This window comes from Aedes aegypti, chromosome 1 (genome assembly GCF_002204515.2).
Source record: "Aedes aegypti strain LVP_AGWG chromosome 1, AaegL5.0 Primary Assembly, whole genome shotgun sequence".
Lineage (NCBI taxonomy): Eukaryota > Metazoa > Arthropoda > Insecta > Diptera > Culicidae > Aedes > Aedes aegypti.
This window is the reverse complement of record NC_035107.1, coordinates 67,583,380-67,609,064: the sequence shown is the minus strand read 5'-3', so window position 1 is coordinate 67,609,064 and position 25,685 is coordinate 67,583,380. Positions and strand designations below refer to the sequence as shown.

Genomic DNA, 25,685 nt, shown 5'->3' with positions numbered 1-25,685 from the left:
TGAAAACAAAGATGGCTACCGAAAAAAGTTTCCGCGAAATCATGCTATACGAATTACAGCTGCCTGCCGAAATTTCGGATACATTTGAAGGTAATTGCCTATAGATTGAAAAATAAACATGGTTTAACATGAAATTTCAACGTTATGTATGTTTGTTAAGGTGCAAACATAGATTTTGATTTTCTTTCGCGAACTTCAAGAGACGAACTGGAAGACGCATTGACGGGTGCCGGATCAGCAGCCAGCGAAAACATTGCTTGGAACATCGATGAAATTTTCCGGCGAATTGTCGAGTGGTGCCAGGAATCTGTAAGTAACCAGTGTCATGGTCTGTGCAATACTTATTATTTATGTATATAAGAAAGAAATTTAAATGTGATACGCGTTTGTAATAAATTTAAATAGATCTGTATAATAAACATGTTGCATCTAACTATTCACCATTGGATTTCCCTTGGAACACCTAGTATACAATATTTTGTTTTCTGGATCAGTGATGTTTGATTAAATTCATAAACTGTTTCCATCCTTCGCTAATACTCCATTGCTGACTGGTTTGGAAATTGTTCGTGAACTTAATCGGAATATTTCTGATTCAGAATACAAAAATGAATACCGTGTACTTTCAAAGATAACAAACGTTTAAAACCACATCCTGAATTGATGTGAAACGTCAATAATTACGATTGATGCGACCCTTAAAAAGTATGTGCGTGAAGTATGGAGTCAATTTGAATTCATCATGATCTTAATGAAAACAGTGATTGGAGGTAATCCATTGAGTTCGCACATACTATGCATATGCGAACCCCCATTGCAAAAATCCATGTGGGTTTGCACATGGATCAAATGAAGACTTTATCTTGAGTGTAGGGTGATCAAAGTATTTTGGACATACCGTTACGCGTATATAATTTGGACATTTACGGCAAAATCAAATGGAAGTGGCCAAATTATATCCTGCTTTTTACGAGCGCTAATGGCTGCCGCAAATAGGTCCGCTTTCTGATAGGGATCATACGATTTGACGTTTGGCTTGGATGTGTTCATCAGGCCTTTTCATATGACAGGTCCTTCTATGCATTTGTTTACATCGGTCGAGGACCGATGCTAACACGGAGCTGTCATTTCCATAGATGAACTGTCAAAGAGCTTCCCGATCAGCTGATTTGAAACGTCTTGTGAATAGGCCTGTAGAAAATGACCCAAGCCAAACGTCAAATCGACTTATTCCTACCAGAAAGTGAGCCTGTTTGCGGCAGCCATTAGCGATTTTAAAAACCTGGATACGCGTAACGCTCTGTCCAAAATACATAAAACACCCTAGGCCCGTGCGTATACCACGCGCCTATCGACGCCTTAATGTGGAGTGATGCTGGAACGGTATATAAAGCGCTCGCATTGCAATAATCGTTTCACCTTTCATAAGGCAAAATGCATGGCCTGTAAGGCGTGTATAGCACCTTTTTTTTGCAGTTTAGCAATCTAATCAGCAACGCTTCTTTTTTTTTGGCTAACTGACATACTTTGCTAACTGTTGCTATTTTATGCCAACCTATTTCTGGCACTATGGGCTCTGTTATAACGTAACTCGTTCGGAACCGACCGATAGTAAATAAATTTTTAAAAGCGCTAATGGCTGCCACAAATACGCTCACTTTCTTGTAGGGATAAGTCGATTTGACATTTGGCTTGGGTCGTATTATATTGAACGGACCCAAGCCAAACGTCATATCGACTGATCCCTACCAGAATGCGAGCCTGTTTGCGACAGCCATTAGCACTCGTAAAAACCTGGATACAAGAAATCTGACAAAAATGACATGGTTCGTTCGGAATCGACCGACAGATTGATCTCCTGTAGACGAACACGGAATCAGGGTAACTGCTCATTGACGGAAACCAGGTTCTACAACATGCAGCACTTTAAACAAATGTAGACTCAAGTGAAACACTTGAGCTAAGAGCTGATAAAATAGGATCAGTAAAAATAATTGAATCGATCTTGACTTATCGGCAGTCAGATCAACAATTACAGCAGTTTAAGAAATCTGTACCTCGCAGATAAAAGCGGCAACGCGACAATTTCATTGACTGATAAGCATCTGTTATCTGTGGTATAGAGGTCCCCAAGCAAACTGTCACGAACACCAACGCACAATCAATCTTACACAAATCGATTTCCTCAGAATAAAAACGTATCGATGTTTGTTTGACGCTATTGAGCTTTCGGTCAACAGCAGGCCAACAAGGAAGTGGTTGTTTTGCAGCAATTAGGTCCTAAAATTTGTAATGAAAACTTGTTTTTATTTAATAACACGAAAAAGCATGTTACTGTAATTACTTTAGCAATTTTTCCCGCTCAAATAATGGCTATATCATGTTTAAACTTTAATTTAAAAATTTGGTCCATAAATGAACCTTGACACTTTTGATCATGTTTGACGTTCGCTTAGTCGACAAAAACACCACAGAGGTTTTAGTTCGACCACTGGGGTTGTTCCTATCTGACATTTTGTAAGGGACACGGAAAACAAAATACACCCAAAATTTGAGTTTAAGCCAAAGGTTGTGACAAAATCTAATAAAAATGTTTTTGGGCTTAAATTAACGGAAAACATTAGAAAATTGAGTAAACATGTGTTTTTGGCCTAAACTTAAGCGTTTAGCACTAAAATTGGGACAGGGCTTTAGGACCCAATTCTGTATATATTTGGATTCTCCCAGCAAACAAAAGCAATGTTGTGACAGTTCTCACAGCAAACAAAGAAAATTTTGTCAACATTGCACAACTACGCAGGCAACTGGATTGGTCTATAATCTACCGAGTCATCTACGAGCGCCCAGGGATACCTATATACATGAGACCAGGACGATGACGTTCATTTCTTATTTTTTGTGTTCTATTTCATTACAGGTTTCCACTGTTTCGTTGCCACCGGAGCGGTTAGTCGCCGTGAATAATCTAACAGAAGTATATTTGTATTAATTATAACTGTACGCGAAATGTGGAAAAGTTATAAAACAAGAAATAAATATTAATTAGGCGACCTCTTTTTCAAATTTGTTCATTATTATCCCGCATGAATATAAGCCATATACTCACGGCTTCCTACGCCATCAACAATCATTTGCGTTCAATCATCATTCAATCGTTGAGATTTATTGAAGAATTGCAGAAACACGGATAGTCACAGAATTACTAAATTTGAGTAATTTATGTTTTATTTTGTTCTATCTGGCTCTCTTTCATTCTGCAGGGAATTTCTCGCATACTCTGAGATAAAGTCTTAAAAGCCATTGGTAGTCACGTGTGTAGCTCGTTGTTTCTGATCAAAAGAGAAAATAAGCATCCAAACCAACATCACGGGCAGGTAGATAATGATCCTTTCTTTCCCATAGTGTTGTTAAATAACATGAAAATTCATTCAAATGCTCAGAAACAACGAGCTACACACATGGTTACCAATGGCTTTTATGGCGAGATCAGGAGTTATGCTATTATTTTGTAAATTCACCATCGTTCGGTAAAATTACCGTTACCCAGCACATGCACCTTGCATCAGGGCTGCATCCAAAGATGCATTTTCGCCCCATATTGCACCGCGGTTCCGTTTTCGCCCGCGCGCTTGTCTGACAGATCGACTAACGCACACATTCACAAAAAAAAATCCGTCATCGCAACGCAACGACCGAATTTCGGACGACTTTCCTGATCAGAGAGGAAGAAGAATCACAAAAATTTGTGCGGTCTCGGTTATCGGGTGTGCGTCCGGTGGATTTTCCGCGACATTTCCGGCTAAAGTGTTTGTGCGTTGATTACGATTGGTGACCATTGGAATTACGGAGTTATTATTGGTTCCAGGGAGTCGATTAGTTCACGACTGAGGAAAGAAGAAAGTTTGCTCCCCTTGGTTGGAAGCCTCCTTTGAAGACATCGCCTGAAAAAAAAAGTTCCCATCCAGAATGGCTCTCAATCCGCAGTACGAAGATATTGGAAAAGGATTCGTCACCCAGTACTATGCCATGTTCGATGACCCGCTGCAGCGACCAAATCTGGTCAATTTGTATAATGTGAGTACACCGAAGGAGGGCGTGAATAATCGGGTTTTTGGGGCTAGCGTAATCCTCGGTAGCCGAAAGGGGAAAATATGCGGATAGAGCTTTCGCGAATGAACCAGTTGTTGCACCTAACCTCAACGTAATGATTGCTATTTACGTTTCTTGTTGGGATTTATGGAAGGCGCGAACGGGCGGTGGGGAGGTGTAATCTCACTCGACTTATCTCCTGTTGTGCTGACTTCACTGGTTCCATCTGTGTATTAGCAATTTTTTTTGGGAGTCGACGTCAAATGTACCTAGTTATTTTTGTTGCTTTTATTGTGTTTTTTTTAACTGGTCTCGTTTTAGTGATCACTTTTTTCCTTATTCTGATTGCAGTGAATCTGATGCAATATTTTTTAGAGGCTCACTCCAAACACTCTTACACGACTATTCCACGGTCTCTTCCAGAATTTATTCCCAAGTTTCTCAAGAAAAAGCTTCAGGAACCCTGAATGATTTCTCGAGACTTCTTCTGGAATACTTCAAATAACTCCTCTTAAGATCACTTCAGAAATGTCTAATCCTCCCAAGACAAATTCATTAAAAAAAATTCTTCAGCGATTTTCCAAGGGATTCATAGACAGGAATTTGTGTAGAAAATGCTTCAGAAAATCCTTGACTACACCATCACTACTACCAGACATTTTCCCAGGGACTATCCCAGTTCCGAAGATTTCTACAATAGTCCTTCCTAGAAAATCAACAAAGGTTTATTACATCGTTTTTGGAGAAATTTGTTTCATTTTTTCTTCTCTTTCCGGACTTCTGAAGAAATTCCCAAAAAATTCAATCCGTAATTTTTCAAAAAATACTCCGGAGATTCCTCAAACAAGTCCTTCAGGAATTCCATCCAGTGATTCTTCTACCCATTTACTTTTTGTTTCATTGAAGATGTCCATTGCAATGAATTCATCTAGAGTTGTCTTTATTTCTCAGAATTTTCTCCAAAATTGTTGTTGAAGGTTTCTTTAAGATTTTATCTAAGAACACCTTTTTAGATTCCTTTTAAGGTGATTATAAAACGAAGCCAAGTTTTGAATTTTCATGTGCACAAGACTAAAGAATCTGATAATAGTTTGCATTGAAAACCAATCACATTGCTTGCTTGCTGGTGGTGACCAATGGGATAGATTTTCAACGCGAAGCGCTGTTTGGTTCTCAAGTCTTGTGCTCTTGAAAATTTGAGGTGTGGCTTCGTTCTATAATCACCTTAAAAATTCTTCATGGATTGCTCCATAAATTCTTCCATAATGTTTTCATGGAAGTTCTCAAAGAATGTATCCAGGAATTCTTTTAAGAATGTCTCATGAATTATTGCAAGGCTGTGAGTCACTTTTTAGTGACTTGGTCACTTTTTTGAAGCCAGTCACTTTAAAGTCTCTTTTTGGAAGCCATTTTCATTTAATAGGAATTTGGTGGATAGTTAGATGTTTAACTTCGAACACTACGTTATAAAATATGCATCCTAATTATGCCGTTTGTCTTCCAAATACGTTCGTGCTGAAAATCTAATCGATTGGTCACCACCAGCGAGTGACCAGTGAGTAGCATTTTCAACACAAACGTTTGTCTGGTTCTCTAGATTTGTGCTCTTGAAAATTCGAGGTTTGGCTTCGATGCATCTTCACGTTAATAACCAAACCTTCCTAATATTTACCACATGAGCTCTTTAAAATATATAAAATCTATAATAGGTATTCAGCACTAAAACGCAAAACAAAGAATAATTATTAAATGTTCTTTTTGAGAATAAAAACTTATCATACTTTTTAGGACAGACTATATTTGCAAACCAAACTTTTAGAAATGGCCGGATAGACCTTGGCTAGAGTTTACTTCCTTTTTTTTTTCTTGTGCATGTATTTAAGCATCTATTTAGAAATTATTTTTAGGAATAAATTTTGAAAGAACCTCTTCCGAAGTTTTTTGAGAATGCTTCAGAGAATTTATCGTTTCCATTGAGTCGCTCATGAAATCATGCATGATGCTTTCTTCAAAGAAATGTGGGGAATCGGATCCTCTTTTTGGCACTTTTGATTCACAAGGTCAAGAGGTATATTGAGCGCCACTGAGTTTAAGTTTGTCAAGAATATGCGCAGTATTAAAGTATTTTTTCAGAGGGATGGCATCATAGTTTTTTAATATGGTATTTGACAGGTCTCGTTGTGCCTTCTTATCGGGAGCATAAATTTATACTCCAGTTGCAATTTTTTTGTTGAATGTTTACCATCCGTATAAGAGAAAATGGGACAAAATGCGCCAAATAAGACAAAAACTGCGCATAGCTGGTATGTGAGAATGTGCATTAAAAGTCTTCGGTTTTCTTAACAATTTTTATCCGCGTTAGCAATGGCTTTTAGCCATCGATCCCGCGCATCGATATTGGTTGGAAACTAAAGATGCGAAATGTTATCATCGTTATAATTCTCGCGTACTCTGAGATAACGCCCTAAAAGCCATTGGTAACCACGTGCGTAGCTCGTAGTTTCTGAGCAAATGAATGAATAATCATCCAAACCAACATCACTGGCAGGTAGAAAATTATCCTTTTATCACCCTAAGCGTTGTTAAATAACGTGTAAATCCATTCAAGTGCTCAGGAACAACGAGCTACACACATGGTTACCAATGGCTTTTAGGGCGAGATCATATGTTATGCGAGAATTGTTCTTCAGATTATGAAAATCGACACCGCAAGAAGGAAAACAACACTTCATTGTGCTTTTCCCGATGATAGAAATGCAACTTGCTTTTATTTTAAACCGCGAACTTCGCTATGGCAATAATAACAAACAATATGCATAGATTTTGTGTGTCTAGGTTCGTTTTCCCACATTCGCACCAGCTGCATTGCTTTTAGCGTAATAGTATTGGTGAGCGCTGCTTACGTTCGATAAGAGGCAACAAAATATGGTCATCATATCGGCCCCCTGTATTTTTTATTACATAGTATATGACAAATCGACCGGCTATAATTCCCAATGCCAAGTGAATCATGAGAGTGTCCAAGTAATTCTGATTAAAATATGTCATTTGGATAGATAGGACTATTCCGCACTTGCATCAACCGTTTGTTCAAAGAAAATGTGTTAATTTTATCTGAAATTTTAGTTAATTTAATCGGTTCATCCATGCAACCGTTACAACACGTTACACACAAAAATTGAAGCCGTCAGAAATTTTTTAAATGTAAACAAAAACTTTTTTCAAATTTCTGGACTTAAAGCGTAGAATTTCTTCAGTTTTCCAATGTCAATCGATTGATTAGACTATGGGCAAGCATATTATACAACCAGTGTCATGGACTTAGTCGCCAAGCGATAAAAAATGCCGAGGGTCCAACATATATACTTTGAGGGTCCAAAATGTATTGGTGTGTCCAAAATAATGAAAAACAATGCTTCAAAATTCAATTATTTTCGACGTTTTCTAGATCCTACATGACTGTATGGGCATTTTTATCTCGTACAGGAAGTTTTTCTCTACATTTTGACATGTTCATCATTTATTTCATTTATTTAGTTAACATCTACACAGATAACACTGAATCAACAATGTCACGCCACAATACTCGGTTCATGGCCGCATCTCTCCATCCTCGGTTCTGCCCCACGCTCGCCAAATCGATACGCACTTGATCCGCCCACCTAGCTCGCTGCGCTCCACGCCTTCTTGTACCAACCGGATCCGAAGCGAACACCATCTTTGCAGGGTTGCTGTCCGGCATTCTTGCAACATGCCCTGCCCATCGTATCCTTCCAGCTTTGGCCACCTTCTGGATACTGGGTTCGCCGTAGAGTTGGGCGAGCTCGTGGTTCATCCTTCGCCGCCACACACCGTTCTCCTGCACACCGCCAAAGATCGTCCTAAGCACCCGACGTTCGAAGACTCCAAGTGCTTGCAGGTCCTCCTCGAGCATCGTCCACGTTTCATGCCCGTAGAGGACTACCGGCCTTATGAGCGTTTTGTACATGGTACATTTGGTGCGGGCGTGAATCTTTTTTGACCGCAGCTTCTTCTGGAGGCCATAGTAGGCCCGACTTCCACTGATGATGCGCCTCCGTATTTCACGGCTAACGTTATTGTCAGCCGTCAGCAAGGATCCAAGGTAGACGAACTCGTCGACCACCTCGAACGTATCCCCGTCTATCGTAACACTGCTACCTAGGCGAGCCCTGTCGCGCTCGGCCCCACCAGCTAGCATGTACTTTGTCTTGGCCGCATTCACCACCAGTCCAACTTTTGCTGCCTCGCGTTTCAGGCGGGTGTACAGGTCTGCCACCTTTTCAAATGTTCGGCCGACGATGTCCATATCATCCGCGAAGCAAACAAATTGACTGGATCTCGTAAAAATCGTACCCCGGCTCTCCGCATAACACCTTCTAGCGCAATATTGAACAACAGGCACGAAAGTCCATCACCTTGTCGTAGTCCCCGGTGGGATCCAAACGAACTGGAGTGTTCGCCTGAAACCTTCACACAATTTTGCACACCTTCCATCGTCGCTCTTATCAGTCTCGTGAGCTTCCCGGGAAAGCTGTTTTCGTCCATGATTTTCCATAGCTCTACGCGGTCGATACTGTCGTATGCCGCCTTGAAATCGATGAAAAGGTGATGCGTTGGGACCTGGTATTCACGACATTTTTGGAGGATTTGCCGTACAGTAAAGATCTGGTCCGTTGTCGATCGGCCGTCAACGAAGCCGGCTTGATAACTTCCCACGAACTCGTTTACTACGGGTGACAAACGACGGAAGATGATCTGGGATAATACTTTGTAGGCCGCATTTAGAATGGTGATCGCTCGAAAGTTCTCACAGTCTAACTTGTCGCCTTTCTTGTAGATGGGGCAGATTACCCCTTCCTTCCACTCCTCCGGTAGCTGTTCTGTTTCCCAGATTGTGCCTATCAGCCGGTGCAGACAAATGGCCAGCCTTTCCGGACCCATCTTTATGAGTTCAGCTCCGATACCATCCTTACCAGCAGCTTTATTGTTCTTGAGCTGGTGAATGGCATCCTTAACCTCCCTCAAAGTGGGGGCTGGTTGGTTTCCATCTTCCGCAGTACTGACGAAGGCATTTCCTCCGTTGTCCCGTCCTTCATTGCCTGTGCTCTCAGCACCGTTCAGGTGCTCGTCGAAGTGCTGCTTCCACCTTTCGATCACCTCACGCTCGTCCGTCAGAATGCTCCCATCCTTATCCCTGCACATCTCGGCTCGCGGCACGAAGCCGTTGCGGGATGCGTTGAGCTTCTGATAGAACCTACGCGTTTCCTGAGACCGGCACAGCTGTTCCATCTCCTCGCACTCCGTCTCCTCCAGGCGGCGTTTTTTCTCCCGAAAGAGGCGGGTCTGCTGTTGCCGTTTCTGTTTATAGCGTTCCACGTTCTGCCGGGTCCCTTGCTGCAGCATGACCGCCCGCGCTGCATTCTTCTCCTTCAAAACCTCCTGGCACTCCTCGTCGAACCAATCGTTCCGTCGACTCCGTCCCACGTACCCGACGTTGCTCTCAGCTGCATCGTTGATGGCTGCTTTTACTGTTCTCCAGCAGTCCTCAAGAGGGGCTTCGTCCAGCTCACCCTCTTCCGGTAATGCAGCCTCGAGTTGCTGCGCGTATGCCGCTGCGACATCCGGTTGCTTGAGCCGCTCTAGGTCATACCGGGGTGGCCGTCGGTACCGTACGTTGTTAATGACGGAGAGTTTTGGGCGCAGTTTGACCATCACCAGATAGTGGTCAGAGTCGATGTTAGCGCCACGATAGGTCCTGACGTCGATTATGTCGGAGAAGTGCCGACCATCAATCAGAACGTGGTCGATTTGCGATTCTGTCTGCTGTGGTGATCTCCAGGTGTATCGGTACGGAAGGCTGTGCTGGAAGTAGGTGCTACGAATGGCCATATTCTTGGAGGCGGCAAAATCAATTAGTCGTAGGCCGTTTTCGTTCGTCAGCCGGTGGGCGCTGAACTTTCCAATCGTCGGTCTGAATTCCTCCTCCTGGCCAACCTGAGCGTTTAGATCTCCTATGATGATTTTGACGTCGTGGCTTGGGCAACTGTCGTACTCGCGTTCAAGCTGCGCGTAAAAAGCGTCTTTATCATCATCAGTGCTTCCGGAGTGAGGGCTGTGCACGTTTATTATGCTGAAGTTGAAGAACCGGCCTTTGATCCTCAACTTGCACATTCTCTCATTGATCGGCCACCACCCGATCACGCGCCTCTGCATATCACCCATCACTATAAAAGCTGTTCCCAGCTCATGTGTATTGCCGCAGCTCTGGTAGATGGTATGGTTACCTCTAAACGTTCGCACCATTGATCCCTTCCAACACACTTCCTGCAACGCTACGATGCCGAATCCACGGTCCTTCAGCACGTCGGCGAGTATACGTGTGCTCCCGATGAAGTTGAGAGATTTACAGTTCCACGTACCGAGCTTCCAATCGCTAGTCCCTTTACGTCGCTGTGGTCTTCGCCGATTGTCCCGGTTCGTATTCTCTCGTTGATTATTCGTTGCTTGATTTTTTTACGGCTGGCTTGCAGGGCCTGACACCAACCCCCTAGATTTCCGGAGGACCATTCCCCCTAAATGTTCGGAGGACCATAGTGCACAGTTTAGCTTAGAGTCCTTCTCTGGCACTCGGACGATGATCAGCCGCCCCTGACATGGGGAACAGACGCTGTTGTGAGCCGCTCCTAACATGGAGTACAGACGCTCAAGGTTTGCAGAAGCAAAAGCAAAAGCAAACCCCCCCTTCCCTGTCAGCATACGACCAAAGTTCCCACCGGGGGTTGGTTACCCGATCTTCCCTAAGGTTACTCGTACCCCGGCCAGTACCGCGAGGAGGTAGGGATAGGAGTTGCTGGGCAAGAGGCTAAGGACCGCACAAAGGGGTCTATTTTATTCCTTCAGGTACGCGAGGTACCAATGGTACGCCATGCCCAGCCATTTACCAACATGTCAACCAAATTTTGACATGTTCTTTGACTTGAATACGCTGTGCAATTAATTATTTGGGACAAAAAACTAAAATCACTTCCTTAGGGGGTCCAAAATACAACCGTTACCCTAGTTGCTAATAACCTGAGACGTCATATACATCTCAGATTCCGCTGTCACGAAACGTCAAATGCAGCCCACCGTTTAAATGGCTGCAAAAGAGAAAAGTATTGTATTCAAAATAAACTGTTAGCAAAAACCTCAGTCGGGGGAGCAGTTTTTTCGAAAGTTGCTGATAAATCTAAACACAAGATTAGTTATTTTTAATGTCTGCTACGTTTGCTGGCATGAAATTTCACTCAAAAGGCTATTAATGATTCAGTGTGATGCAAACGTAATCATTTTTTGCTGAAGGCTCATGTGAGGGTTTGAACGGTTTGCGCATGATTGGTATAAACACAAAGTGGAATGAGAAAAAAACTCAGCAATCACAGAAAAAGAAGACCGTATTCGCGAGTCTCGTCTCAGCTAATAACTACTCTAACAGCATAACTCAGAAGAACAGCCTATTATGTATAAGGTACCGTGGGGCAAGTGGGTAATGAAATTCGCATAGTTGAGATTCTTCAAATTCTAGAGACTTTAATCTGAAACAAATGAGGTCGTGTATATTTTTTAGCTTGACTCCCACCAAATATAAGCAGCATGGTGAAATTGATTTTTATGAAAAATTATTTCAAAAACAAACAGTTATATTCACGATTTCTATTAGCTTTAACATTTGTTAAGGCTTCCCAATGAACAATACCATAAGTAACATGTAAACAAAGAAAATGTTATTCTTTTCACTTGATTTTTTTTCTGTTCAGTTATGTTAGTTGAAATGATTCGACAACATTATAACTGCAACATTTCCAATGTTGGTTCTAACATTATAGGACAGCAATTGCATTTCTGCTCTGTAGAATTTCCACCGCTCGTTATTTGTTTTTGAGAAAGTCGAATATGACGTCGGATAACTCTTCGGGAGAAATCAAACGGAATTCTTCAATAACGTATTTAGAATCTTTTTTATGTGGATAGACCTATACCCCATGTTTATGTTTTGAACTAGCTTACATAGACATTCCACGAGATTTCCGTGTGTTCTCTAATATTGCAACTTTTCAGTCCACGTCTCCCTATTAATTGGCTGCCCGAAGTAGACATATTAATATTGTTTATTAATGTTTGGCAACATCTTTTAGAGAAGTTCCATGATTTTTAATAGCTTTTAACGCTTGAGTATAGTGTTTCTTGAATTATCAGCACGTTATGTTTCTCTATGATAATTGCAAACCATGTTTACTTATGGCTACTTAAGTACGAAAACTCAAATTCAATCTCTAATGATAAACTTTTCACTTGCCCCACCTGATAAGAAAAATTGACGGTGTTTAAATTTAGTTATTTTTAGGTCTTCGTCGAATTAATTCTAAAACTTTTTTTATTGCAGTTTGAAACTGTCACAGAGGACAACTAAGAAGTGGCACAGGAAATTATTTTCCGCAACTTTTTTCCACTGAAAATATTGAAATAAGATTGTACGCCGCCAACTTGTTACGGAGTAACAGTTGACAGGTTAACAATTTTTCGTTCTATTATGCAATAATGGCTGACAAATCTCAGAAATCTCTTACCTATCGTAATGTTCTCAATGGACTCAAAGGTTTACGCATGAGCTTAAAACGTTAATTCACATATTTAGTAAAATATATCAATTGTTTTCACTTACCCCATTTACCCACTTGCCCCGCGGTACCTTATCAAACGTACCTCCCATCAAAATTACTGATGGAAAATTTCAATTTCATCCAGGCTTAAGACAACCATTTGTTTAATTTTAAGGCAACCATATTCGATCTTCTGTCATAATTCTTAATTTGAAATATTAATTAGGTAGGTGTACCAGTTATGGACATAGTGGTTCCATATTTCGCCAAATGTTATCGAAATTTCACGTGAGGCCAAATAGGGAACCACTATGGCCATAACTGGTACACTTTCCCTAATGGTCAAATATTACATTTTCCGTAATCTTGATCTAGTTGTTGAAGAGTAGGCGCTTGATGAACCAGCAAGCCATGAAATAGTTGTAATTTGACGTTAAATAAATGTATGAGTTAGATCGTTCCCAACCTTTGAACAGAACAGTTGTTCTTAATTAATAATCCGATCTACGGCATATCCCAATAGGTTATGGGCAGCCGTTTTTTCCCACTGAAGAATTGAAGCTTTTTTCAAGAGAAGAAATGGACGGAAGCAAGTTTGCGGTTGAGAAGCTACGGAGCGGAGGCTACGAGAGTTGGAGATTCAAGGTCGAGATGCTGCTCATCCGGGAGAACCTTTGGAAGCATGTCACGGAGGCCGCCCCAAACCCCCTGACGGATGCCTGGAAGGACGGAGATGCAAGATCTCGAGCCACGACTTGTCGACGACAGCCAACATCCTCTCATCCGAAACTGCAAGACGGCCAGCGAAACGTGGGAAGCTCTGGAGGACCATCACCAGAAGACCACGATGTGCACCAGGTTCTCGGTGCTGAAGAAGCTGTGCAAGTCGGAGTATCAAGACGACGGAGATATGGAAGGCCACCTCTTCCGGATGGACAAGCTTTTCGCTAGCCTGGCCAACGCTGGGCAGGAGCTGGAATAAAGCCTTCAAGTCGCAATGGTGCTGAAGAGCATGCCGGAGAGTTTCGACACGCTCACAACGGCGCTGGAGAGCAGGTCCGATGAAGAACTGACGATGGAACTGGTGAAGCGGAAGCTGCTCGACGAAGCTCAGAAGCGAACGGAGAAGTCCCACCACGGAGAAGCGATGCTGCGAGCGGGCGGGGAGAAGCGAAGCGTGATTTGCCACCGTTGCAGCAAGCGCTTCAGGTGGCCCAAGCGTGAATGTCCCCTAGCGAAGTCCGAGCGTGAAGTCAGCAATCAACCGAGCGGCGGAAGAAAACCGAAGCCAGCTGCAAGAGGTAAAAGTGCGAAAAGTGGCAAGCTATCATCGTATGCGTTCAAGACAGGCTGCGATCGACGAAAACCATCCAAGGCGTGGGTGGAGGATTCGGGCGCGACATCCCACATGTGCGCAGACCGAACGTTTTTTGAAGAGATGCGGAGCTGTCCGGGGACATCCATCACCCTAGCGGACGGCAACCAGACGCACGTGAAGGGAATCGGTTAAGGAAAGCTGCTATGCTGTGACAACCAAGGCGAAGAACACGAGGTTACCCTGTCGGATGTTTACTTCGTCCCTGAACTGGAGTCCAACTTGATTTCGGTGAGCATATTACTGGCGAAGGGTGCAGACGTGCATTTTTCGCAGGCCCAAGGATGCGTCATCAAGTGCAGAGGAGTGGTAGCCGCTGTAGCGCGCAAGGTCGGCGGTTTGTTCTACCTGAAGGTCGTCAAGGAGCAAGGTATGCAAGTGGCAGCTGCGAACCATCCGAAGGATTGTGTCCACGTGTGGGACCGAAGGCTTGGCCATCGAGATCCTGAAGCGATCCAGCGAGTGGTGCGAGAGGATTTGGCTACAGGAGTGGCCATGCGCAAGTGCAACATCCAGCGTCTGTGCGGAGGGGAAGTTACCAAGGCAACCATTTCCCAAGAAGGCCGCACGACAATCATCAAAGGTTCTGGACATCGTTCACGCGGACATCTACGGTCCAATGAACACGACGTCGCCAGGTGGATCAAGATACTTCCTCACGATGATCGACGACTACAGTCGGTACACCATGGTATATTTTCTAAAGCGCAAGTCAGAGGCCGTGGAGAAAATTGAGGAGTATGTCAACATGGTCAGGAATCGTTTCGGAAGGAATCTCGTGATTATTCGCTCCGACCAGGGAGGCGAGTATAAGGCGAAGCGGCTGGGCAAGTTCTACAGGGCGAACGGAATCGTCCCGCAATACACGACAAGCTACACACCGCAGCAGAATGGAGTTGCGGAGCGCAAGAACCGGACTATCGTGGAGATGGCGCGCTGCATGCTGCTCGATGCGAAGATGGGCTACCGTTTCTGGGCAGAAGCGGTCAGCACGGCGGTGCATTTGCAGAACATGCTGCCGTCTCGGTCGGTAGAGAAGACTCCACACGAACTCTGGTTCGGCAAGAAACCAGACTACGGAAATCTCAAGAGGTTCGGATGTGCAGCGTTCGTCCACATTCCCAAAGTTAAGCGGACGAAGCTGGAACCGAAAGCAATCAAGCTAACGTTTGTCGGTTACTCGGATCACCACAAAGCCTTCCGGTTCATCGATCAAGCTACGAACGAAGTCGTGATCAGCCGTGATGCAAGATTCGTCGAAGAAGAAGAAGCAGTCAGCCAGCGAGGTCAACCATCTCCGACAACCGTGGAGTACGAGTCGGTAATACCGCAAGATACACTCGATGCAAATGAAGAAGTTGAAGATGACAGCGACTTTTGAGGAGGAGACTACGCCGGCGGATTCCGATTCCAGCCTGTATGATTCGACCTGTGAAGTAGAAGAAGATGAAGTCAGTGAAGATGAAGTTGTAATGCCTCGGAGGTCAAGCCGCAGCACGACGGGGATTGCGCCCCTGCGGTACCGGGAAACGACTGGTGTGGTGCGAAAAGCGATCCCGGAGCCGAGGACCTACAAGCAAGCAATCGAGGGTCCTGAAGCGGAACAGTGGATTGCAGCAATGAACGACGAGATCAAGTCACACGCCGAGAACCGCACCTGGACGCTGACCACTTTGCCCGCCAATCGCCAAGTCGTCGGGTCGAAATGGATTTTCAAGCGAAAACTGGACGAGGACGGAAACATCGTGCGCTACAAAGCCCGATTAGTAGCCCAAGGATTTTCTCAGAAGTACGGGACGGACTTCGATGAAGTATTCGCGCCCGTAGTCCGCCAAGTCACCTTCAGGACGTTGCTGACAGTTGCCGGCCAGCGGGGCATGTTGGTGAAACACGCCGACGTCAAAACTGCCTATCTTCATGGAGAACTAGAGGAGGCAGTTTACATGAAGCAACCGACCGGATATGAAGCGCAAGACAGGGATGCAGTTTGCTTGATCAAGAAAGGCCTGTACGGACTCAGACAAGCCGGATGCATCTAGAACAAGAAGATCGACGGTGTGTTGAAGCAGATGGGTTTCCGGCGGTCCGCCCACGACTCGTGTCTCTACGTTCGGAGCGGTAGTCAAGGCAACACGTACCTCGTGATCTACGTGGACGACATCGTCATCGCGTGCCACAGCGAGGACTTGATGCGGGACCTGAACAAGCACTTCACCGTTTCTTCGTTGGGCAACATCCGGCATTTTCTCGGAATCCAAGTGCAACGTGATGGTAAGGCTTTCACACTCAAGCAGAAGGCCTACATTTAAAAGGTGCTGCAGAGGTTCGGAATGGATGAAGCGAAGCCATCGAAGTATCCCCTGGATCATGGCCACCTAAAACAGAAGGAGGAGAAGAAGGTGTTACCGAACAACGACCAGTACGCAAGTTTGGTAGGAAGTCTGTTGTACGTGGCGGTAAACACTCGACCGGACATCGCTGCACCCGTAGCCATTCTGGGACGTTCAGTAAGTGCACCATCTCAAGCCGATTGGACGGAGGCCAAGCGTGTCCTACGCTATCTGAAGTCGACGATGGACCACAAGCTCACGCTGAAGGCCGAGGATTCCGGTTTGGAGGTCTATGTGGACGCAGACTGGGCAAGCGATGCAGCCAGTCGCAAATCAAACTCCGGATGTTCCTGTTCGGCGGCGGATCAATATACTGGGGTTCGCGCAAGCAGACGTGCGTGGCGCTCAGCAGTACCGAAGCCGAATTCGTGGCGCTCGCCGAGTGCTGTCAGGAGCTCACGTGGATCGTCCGGATGCTCCAAGATTTCTCCGTTGATGTCCCAACCCCGGTGCTGGTACACGAAGATAACCAGTCCTGTATCAAACAGTTGGAGTCAACGAAGGTCAACAACCGTTCGAAGCATGTGGACACAAAATACCACTTTGTCTCATCGACGTCCGCTACTGCCCCACCGATCAAATGGTAGCGGATATGCTGACCAAGCCGCTGGCACCACAGAAGCTGGCAAGATTCCGTGACGCAGTAGGAGTTCACCAATCGAGGAGGAGTGTTGAAGAGTAGGCGCTTGATGAATTAGCAAGCCATGAAATAGTTGTGATTTGTTGTAGTCCGATCTACGGCATATCCCAATACTAGTTACACAAAATATTGACCCTTATTTGGTAGAAGCCTTAACCCTTATTTACCCACAGCTTTGTTCGACAATTTAGCAGACAAAATGGCGTTTCTAAAAAAGTGCTTAAATAGAAGTTGTTGCAAAACAAAATTAATATTTATTTTTTATTGAAAATCAATAGTAAGTTTATTGCTTTCCAATAGTTGGATCACAGACAAACAGACGTCACATTCTCATCATTATTCATCGACCACCTTTTTAACGGTCGATTCAAATATGTTGTAGTTGGTCAATCCACCACCCGCAGCGCTCGCATCGTTTTTGTTCGCGTTTGACGTTTACACACTACCGCCATCTGTTGGTCCAACGGCCAAACACAACGGTTTTAGCATTGGGAGTACATGTTTTCTCGACTATGATTTTGATCGCGATTTGTTCTAAGTGGTACGTCTGTTTCTCTGTGGTTGGATCCTTATGCCACTTATGTTGATGTTTGATGAGACAAATAAGTGTATAAGTTTTAAGCTTATTCCAATTATTATTGAACTAATCGTACTAATTCGATTTAGTCTGCGTTCGTCAAAAATCGTTGGATCACAGTGCTATCATGGGAAAGAGAGGATAAAAATAGAATCGTATAAAGCTAAATAGAAAGTATTATTTTGTGAATATTACATTTGATCAAACTGCATCCATGCGCTTAAAGTTTTTCCAGACTAAATCTTAAATTCTTATCAACATACTCATGCAAAAATTCTAGGACCTACACATTTTACAATGAATTCAATTTTAGCGGTTTTAAGATGTCATTTTTGGGAGTTTGATGGGAAATGTGAAATGACAAACATTTTGATTTAACAAATATACCAAGTTCTTATTAAAATTTACATTACCAAATAAAAAACATTGGTTAAGGTGTTAAGGTGACAATGTCTTAAAATTTTGGAAGTACAATAAAAATTTCCAAATTTGGTACTCAACTAGACCTACTAACTGCAGTATGGGATATTCCCTTCTTCATCGCAAAACAGTGTAAAAGAAGTGAAATAAAACTCATTACGGTTTGATTTTTAAGTCACTTTTAGTCACCTTCGAGAATCGTCACTATTTAGTCACTAATTTCTCGAATCTTGTCATTAAAATAACTTTTTTCGGCACCACCTTTTGCTACCAACTCTGTCATTGTGACCACAATATGAATCAGCTGATAATTTTCAATAGGGTCCTAAAGCCCTGTCCCAATTTTAGTGCCAAACGCTTAAGTTAGGGCCAAAAACACATGTTTACTCAATTTTCTAATGTTTTCCGTTGGTTTAAGCCCAAAAAGCATTTTTTTAGATTTTGTCACATCTTTTGGCTTAAACTCAAATTTTGGGTGTATTTTGTTTTCCGTGTCCCTTACGAAATGTCAGATAGGAACAACCCCAGTGGTCGATCTAAAACCCCTGTGGTGTTTTTGTCGACTAAGTGAACGTCAAACATGATCAAAAGTGTCAAGGTTCATTTATGGACCAAATTTTTAAATTAAAGTTTAAACATGATATAGCCATTATTTGAGCGGGAAAAATTGCTAAAGTAGTTACAGTACATGCTTTTTCGTGTTATTAAATAAAAACAAGATTTCATTAAAAATTTTAGGACCCAATAGGGTAATGACTGTTTATTTTGTTCTTAAACGCTAACAGTTGGCGCCAGCAGCAAAAATTACAGACAACAACCTTTCGAACATTCAGTTTCTCTTACCGGCCGCCGAGCGACGACACTGTTGTTTGTATGTCACCCACTGATCGCGCTACGCTGGAATCTCAAATTTCTCAAACTTCCAACACAAGCGCATGGAAGAATGGTAGTCGGAGAACTGTCAAAACGTATGAAAAATAATGAAAATCGTAAATTACTTGCAATTAGGAAACTGGATCAAAAATATAGTGATTAGAAATCAAGTGTAAAGTGAATACATAACTTTTTGTGTTTAGTTCATCTTCCGTGGTGCTTTCTTTGCTTCAGGATTTCGTTTTTACTACCATTGAAAAAGAGCCATCTATTGCCTTTTAAGTTTTGAATATCGCCCTATTGTCAGAAGCATAGTTCGGAGAACTCGGGAGATGAATCTGAAAGCTGTACAAAAGGGCAGAGCAGTTTGAAGTCTGGTTCCTACTCTTTTAGAAAAAAATTACACGAAATCGGATGTAACAGATCCTGAAAAATCGATTTTGTGATGATGTTTGCTTCATTTTCTCGAACTAGACGACGTACAGAAATGATTAAGCAGGTTTTTCAGCATTGAGCAAAATAAAGCCTGAGAGTTTTTATTACGATCAAAAGAATTTAAATGGTTAGGCACATCGTGTTGCTTATCAACAAAAGTGTCTCTGTGATGTTTTGTAGTAATTTAAATAATACTTTCTTCTTTTAAAATCTACTGATTCATAAATTGTGGGTTGAAGCACCACAAACATACAAACAGACGTCACACTAATCTTTGTCCATCGACCACCTTTTTAAAAGTCGATTCAAAAATATGGTAGCATTACTTGGCCACAACCGTTCCTGGAGCCCAAGTCCACTTGTGATTGGCGTAGGCCTTGGCATAAATGACTTCATTTGGGCCACGGCTCTGGTGTTGCTTTTGGCGGAAATCTGGCTGCAGAGGCGCAGCTGCGACAGTCACGAACGTAATTGGTGATTTCTTCGTCGAGACAAGGCCAGTAAACAAAACTGCGCGCGACAGTCTTCATTCGTTGGACTCCTGGGTGCCTTTTGTGTAGCTGGTTCAAGCACCGCTTTCTGTAGACAATCGAAATGATCAACCTATCGCTGAACATGATACTACTTTCGACGATGAGGATAGTGCTTCTTGACGATCATAGCACCGCAATAATTCCTGATCTGTGTCGTCTGACCGTTTCTTGGGCCATCCGTATTTGACGAATCGAACCTTCCGAAGAATTTGTGGTTCGCTCCACCATTCGAAAGCTAAGCGGTAGCTGGCTGATTGCGCTGTTTGCCATCGATTGCCGGTCCTTTTCAAGGCTCGTACAGGCTACCACAAAGTCTTCATCGGGTTCGATATGGTAAATTAGACGTGACAGCACATCTGTATTCCCGAACTTATCTGCTGCGACATATTCAATAGAAAAGTCGTAGGAAAGCAAAGTAAGGGCCCAGCGTTGAAGGCGGTTTGCTGTATACACTGGTATACCTTTCTCAGATCCGAAGATCCACAAGAGTGGAGCAAGACGCAACAGCTGACACCACAATTTCTTCATGGGGATCGTAGTGTGCCAACAGAAGGTCAGACGATAAAATCCTTTTGAAATCTTAGGAAACCTTCCGACATTCTCTCGTCCACTTGAAAGAAGAAGAGGAAGCCTTGAAAAATTCATCCAGTGGGTATCTCAGGGCACGTATATTCGGGACAAATTTCCCGTAATCCATACTCTTGGATGCGTTGGAGAACTGCGTGCAGATTTTGCTGATGTTCCGCTTCAGTCCTGCCACCAATAATAACGTCCTCCAGATAGCCCGAAGTAAAAGGGAGTCCAGCTAGCATAACGTTCTGTGCTTTACAGGAAGTATATGAATAACAAAAGGAAGCTTTAGATTTAGGGGGAGCTCAAATTCTAGATGGTCGGGGAAAAATGGGACACCCTAGTGCATAGGCTGGTTTTAACGGGTCGTCATTGGTGCGTCGTCCCCGCATTCCCTGAGTTACCTTCTCAGGGGATCTGTTTGCCGATTTCCTCATTGTTAAAAACAAAACAAAAAAAATCCCTGGGTTACCTTCTCAGGGGGTCTGTTTGCAGATTTTCCTCTTGTAAAAAAAGACAAATAAATAGTTCCTAATTTTGAAACACTTACTGTTTTTATGATCAGATTCGATATTTAACAAATATTGCTTTATTTCAGGCCGAATTGTCTTTTATGTCCTTCGAGGGTCAGCAAATCCAAGGAGCAGCGAAAATCTTAGAAAAATTACAGGTAAATTGATATCAATTGCGAAATGCTCATTCTTAATACTAATTAACAAAATACCTTCTCCGTAGGGTCTTACCTTCCAAAAAATCTCCCGAGCCCTAACGGCGGTCGACTCTCAGCCCATGTTCGACGGAGGAGTCCTAATCAACGTTCTAGGTCGATTGCAAGTAAGTAATTCAACTTCTTTCCTCCTTACCATCCGTTTCGATTTGCTTCTTGTTGAGCATGGGGAACTGATTCAATCTCTTTCTCCTATCGTTCTCACCTTCGTCGTCGTCATCGTTCCGGTCGATGTCTTTCACTCTTGGGTCTCTTCCAAACGGGTAACAGACTGACGAAGATCAGCCGCACGCCTACACGCAAACGTTCGTCCTGAAACCCATCGGAACCAGCTTCTTTGTCCAGCACGACGTGTTCAGATTAGCGTTGCACGACATGGCGTAGCTCGTTTCGGTGTTCGGTCGCGAAAACTTGTTGTTATACCCCCTTTTTGCCCCCTCTGATTCTGACAGGAGAAGAACAAAAAAGCATTGCAACAACTTCCAGCTGCTCTGTCAGGAATGCTACTAACGTAAACCAACTACAGTTGCCCCACAGTTATGGAGAAGCCACAGATGTGGATTAGTTTTGGATTAAATTCTCATGGAATAGTTTTACAGTTTCGCAAACCTTAGTTTACCTGCGTGGACTAATAAGCTTAACAGCTTCCTAATCAATTGTAATAAGCTTTTACACGTTTTTTCCCGTTAGTTGCAAATAAGATGTCAGTTCTTGAAGCGTTGATTCATAATTGTGGGTCCTTTGAAGCAATTTCACAGTTGAGACGATTTAAAGATAATCGCCAAAACGTATGCTTTCACCCTTACTGCCCATAACTGCATAACAGTCACATTCAACATTTTTGACAAATTGGAGTTAATACCGGGGAGAGTCATCAAATGATAAATACTTTCGATCAACTTACTAAAATCTGTGAGTTTGTTCTAGAAAATTCGAAAAAAATACCAAGTTGTTTTGTCACACTGGCAAATGTAACCGCATAACAGTCACATTGAGATTATACATGAGCCTCATAATGTAGTAGCAACGAAATGTCTATCAGAATTATTTTCTGTCTATTCACCCAATATGCGGTATGAGTTGTACAAAATTTCAGCCTCAAATAAGCTCTTTTGAATTATTAATGATTTTTTGAAATTTTAGTTTCCTCCCATACTGCAGTAAAATGCAAACTTGGTATCCCATTTACTCAATGCCTACTTTTGTCGAATGTTACAAATATGCAGTTATGGGCAGCTTAGTTGTTGCATAACTGTGGAGTGACTGTATTTATCTAAATTTCAACGGATGCAATTCGACGCTAACAGCGGTTCAATTCGGTCACGATTCCTTCGGGATGCTATTAGTGGTTGAGCCAAAAAACACAATATGTAGAATAATGTATCGAATTTTATGATTAAACATTGGATTAAAAAGATGCACATAAATATGCGAATGCTAGAACAACCAATTTTAGTTCTAACGGACTTGTAACAAATAGCTTTTGTTTCGTTCTCTAATCTTCATCGACGCTAGGCAGAATACCGTTGAAACCAATTATTGTAAATTTTCCAATTGAGATAGATATGTCGCGTTTTTCTTTGTGTTTTCCGTATAGCCAATTTACAATGCTCTAATGTCGCGTTTAGAAATGGTTTCGTTTAGCACCTTTCACGAGATATTACATATACGATCAAAGTGTAATGAATTGTATTGACTATTAAATGCAAATAATATAAATTGGAGATACTTTATTAATTAAAACAAAAAAAAAACATGGTAGTTTCCTTTCAACGTTACATCTTGATGCGATGCGGGAATCAAATGGAAAGGTAACGTTGTTTGATTGCGTACACTAATTGTTTTAGTTAGTTTGTATCGTGCTTTTTATTCAATGAGTGCTTGATTTGTTTTTAACTTTTATGTTGGTTTATCCATGGTATCAACCTGGGAGGGAGGCACAGATACTACACACAAAATATTACACAACACTTTTCCAAATTGCAAGATAACTCCCGCTTACCAACAGCAATCAAGGCAGGCTTGGGAAAAATCGCTAGTTTTCTTTTATTGTGTACCTTCGATCTTTCTGGACAAACTTGGAAAAAAGGCCAGAGTTTTATGTGCATTTTATTTTAATTTTGATTGAAAAAGAGTAAAAAGATGCGTGTTTCAATACTTTATAATCGATCAAATTGAAAGGTGCTATCGTGGCTTTGGTTTTGGATGTGTAGGAATTGATTTTCAACCGATTGTTGTCAACTTTATCGGAATGTAAAAATTTACTTTGATCAATTACGCGCTTTTATCAAGTTTGTCCATTCTTTAAGATCTGGGCTCACAGTGACAGTTCGTGACAGCAGAATCTCGGCTCACTATGACGTACATAAATTCTGTATCGGTTTCTCCCTCCCAGGTATCAACCGTTTAGATTCAAGACGTAAGGAAAGCATGGTAGACACTTGATCTAAATTTTTAACTCAGTATTTCTGGTGGAGTTCATAAAACGTTCTGAAGCAGCTCACCTTACTCATCGCTCTTGTTCCATCCTGATGTTTTAACCTTAACCTAATTCCGTGTTCGACCTTTGCACCCTTTATGTATTATAGATCCCTACTCTCGGAAGCTTCTTTTGTTTGATGATTGATCGTTCGTCTGATAGTGTCAGGGATGCCAGGTGATTTTTTTCAATGTCTTCCAATTGCATGGAAAAATGTCTTCCAATGTCTTCCACCTAAAATTTTCAATTATCATGGTAACTTTATAAACTTTATAAATTTTCGGGTTAAGTCCCAAGTAAAAATGGAGCAAATATCAAAACTGAAAAAAATCAGTTTTCTGCTTCAAAATTCCCAACAATGAAAAAATAAATACAAACAGCTGTTTTACTTTCAAACTAAAACTGCTGTGTGTATTTTTTATTTGTTGATTTTAACATAGAAACCTGTTTTTTAGTTGTGAAATTTGCTCCATTTTCAGTTAAGCCTGGTAATTCAGAAAATTAGGCTTTTTATCATGTTTGACTTAGTGTTGAGGAACTTCTTCAAAGAAATCCTTCACAGCTAATTATTCTAGCATACTGTTTTAAAACCATGCTTTTCAGGCAATACCTTTGCATGGTTTTATTTTCAACTAGATTTCAATTTAATCGGAAGTCCCCTTGGTTATGAATATTTATTCTTGATAATTCAACAGAAGTTCAACCAGAAACTCGTCTAAGAATACCTTCACAGATTGCTTCCAAAATAATATGAATGTATTCCTCTAAGCATTGCAAAACGGATAAAATAAATGAACATTGAACAATTCAATTAATAAAATTTCTAACAAAATACGTTTTTACGAGTTCCTTCAGAAATTTTCTATGATATTCCAAGCCAATCATGAGGAAACTTTTCGTTCTTTGTCCAAGAATTTCTTCAAATTTTTAATCAGGGATTTCTGCAAAAATTTATCCCGGAATTTCACAAAAAAGTTCTCCAGGAATCCTTCCAGAAATTTTTATACAGATTTTCTAAACACGCCCACTTTTTCCTCCAGCAATCTCCAGAAATTCTAGCAAAAATATAATATTTTTTTATGGTTTTGTTCAGACTCTTTAGCAAATTTCTCAATCGGTTTTGCAATAAGTAGTCCATGTACTCCTCTATGAATTCTTCTCGCGATCTTAAACATTTCGTAAACAGTTTTCAAGCAAGTTACCCTAGAATTCCTCTTAGCATGCTTTAGGAACTATCTGGGATTCCTCCCTGAATTTCCTGCCATAGATTCCACCATGGATTGTATTCGCTAGAGATTTCTCTGAAGGTTCATGATGAAAAGCATTGAGAGATTTGTCCACAGATAATATATGATATATCTCTGAAAATTCTTCTAGTTTTTTTACATTTCAATCGGCGCGCTGTTGTATTTTGTACAACATTGTTGGATTTTTTTTTTCGGAAAAACTGTCAATAAATTTCCAGTGGAGCTCCAGATTTGGAAGAATTGCTGGAAAAACTCTAGAGGCATTCCTGGAGAAACTCCCAGATCAATTGTGGAGGAATTCCCTAAGAAAATGTAGAGGATTTCCGGAGGAACTCTGGAGTAAGTCCCGGAGGAAGAATGAAGGAATATTCAGAGAAACTCCAGAGGAATTCCAAGAAAAACCCCGGAAGAATTTCTGGAGAAACTACGAAGAAATTCCTGGATGATTTTTTTAAAGTAAGGAATCCGTAGGGATTCCAGATGGAACTCTGAAGGAATTCTAGGAGAAGCTCGTAATAAATTCCTGGACGAATTTTGGAGAATTTCTTGTAGAAATTCTGGAGGATCTCCCGAGAAAATCTAGAGGAATACTCGGAGTAATCCCAGAAGGATTCTTAGTGGAACTCCGGAGGATTTCCGAAGAATTAATGGTGGATACCTTGAGAAACTC

At 42.1% G+C, this 25,685-nt stretch overlaps 2 protein-coding genes across 5 annotated transcripts in view; both read left to right on the top strand.

Annotated features, from left to right (window-relative positions):
* Positions 1 to 3,057, top strand: part of LOC5572387 (geminin) — a 32,146-nt gene extending 29,089 nt beyond the window's left edge. For both annotated transcript variants that reach the window (XM_001653986.2, XM_001653985.2), the window contains exon 4: positions 2,918 to 3,057. In XM_001653986.2, coding sequence (XP_001654036.2) covers positions 2,918 to 2,951 — 34 coding nt within the window. In that variant the 3' untranslated portion in view covers positions 2,952 to 3,057. The remainder of the gene's footprint in view (positions 1 to 2,917) is intronic.
* A 595-nt stretch (positions 3,058 to 3,652) lies between these two features.
* The window catches only part of LOC5572383 (probable nuclear transport factor 2), a 28,426-nt gene continuing 6,393 nt past the window's right edge, over positions 3,653 to 25,685 (top strand). Inside the window, exons 1-4 of one of the 3 annotated variants that reach the window (XM_001653989.2) lie at positions 3,653 to 3,806; positions 3,866 to 4,074; positions 21,161 to 21,232; positions 21,298 to 21,396. In XM_001653989.2, coding sequence (XP_001654039.1) covers positions 3,967 to 4,074; positions 21,161 to 21,232; positions 21,298 to 21,396 — 279 coding nt within the window. In that variant the 5' untranslated portion in view covers positions 3,653 to 3,806; positions 3,866 to 3,966. Of the gene's footprint in view, positions 4,075 to 21,160; positions 21,233 to 21,297; positions 21,397 to 21,559; positions 21,739 to 25,685 lie in introns of those variants that run through there. The other 2 variants (XM_001653990.2, XM_011495210.2) reach the window with 2 other exon arrangements.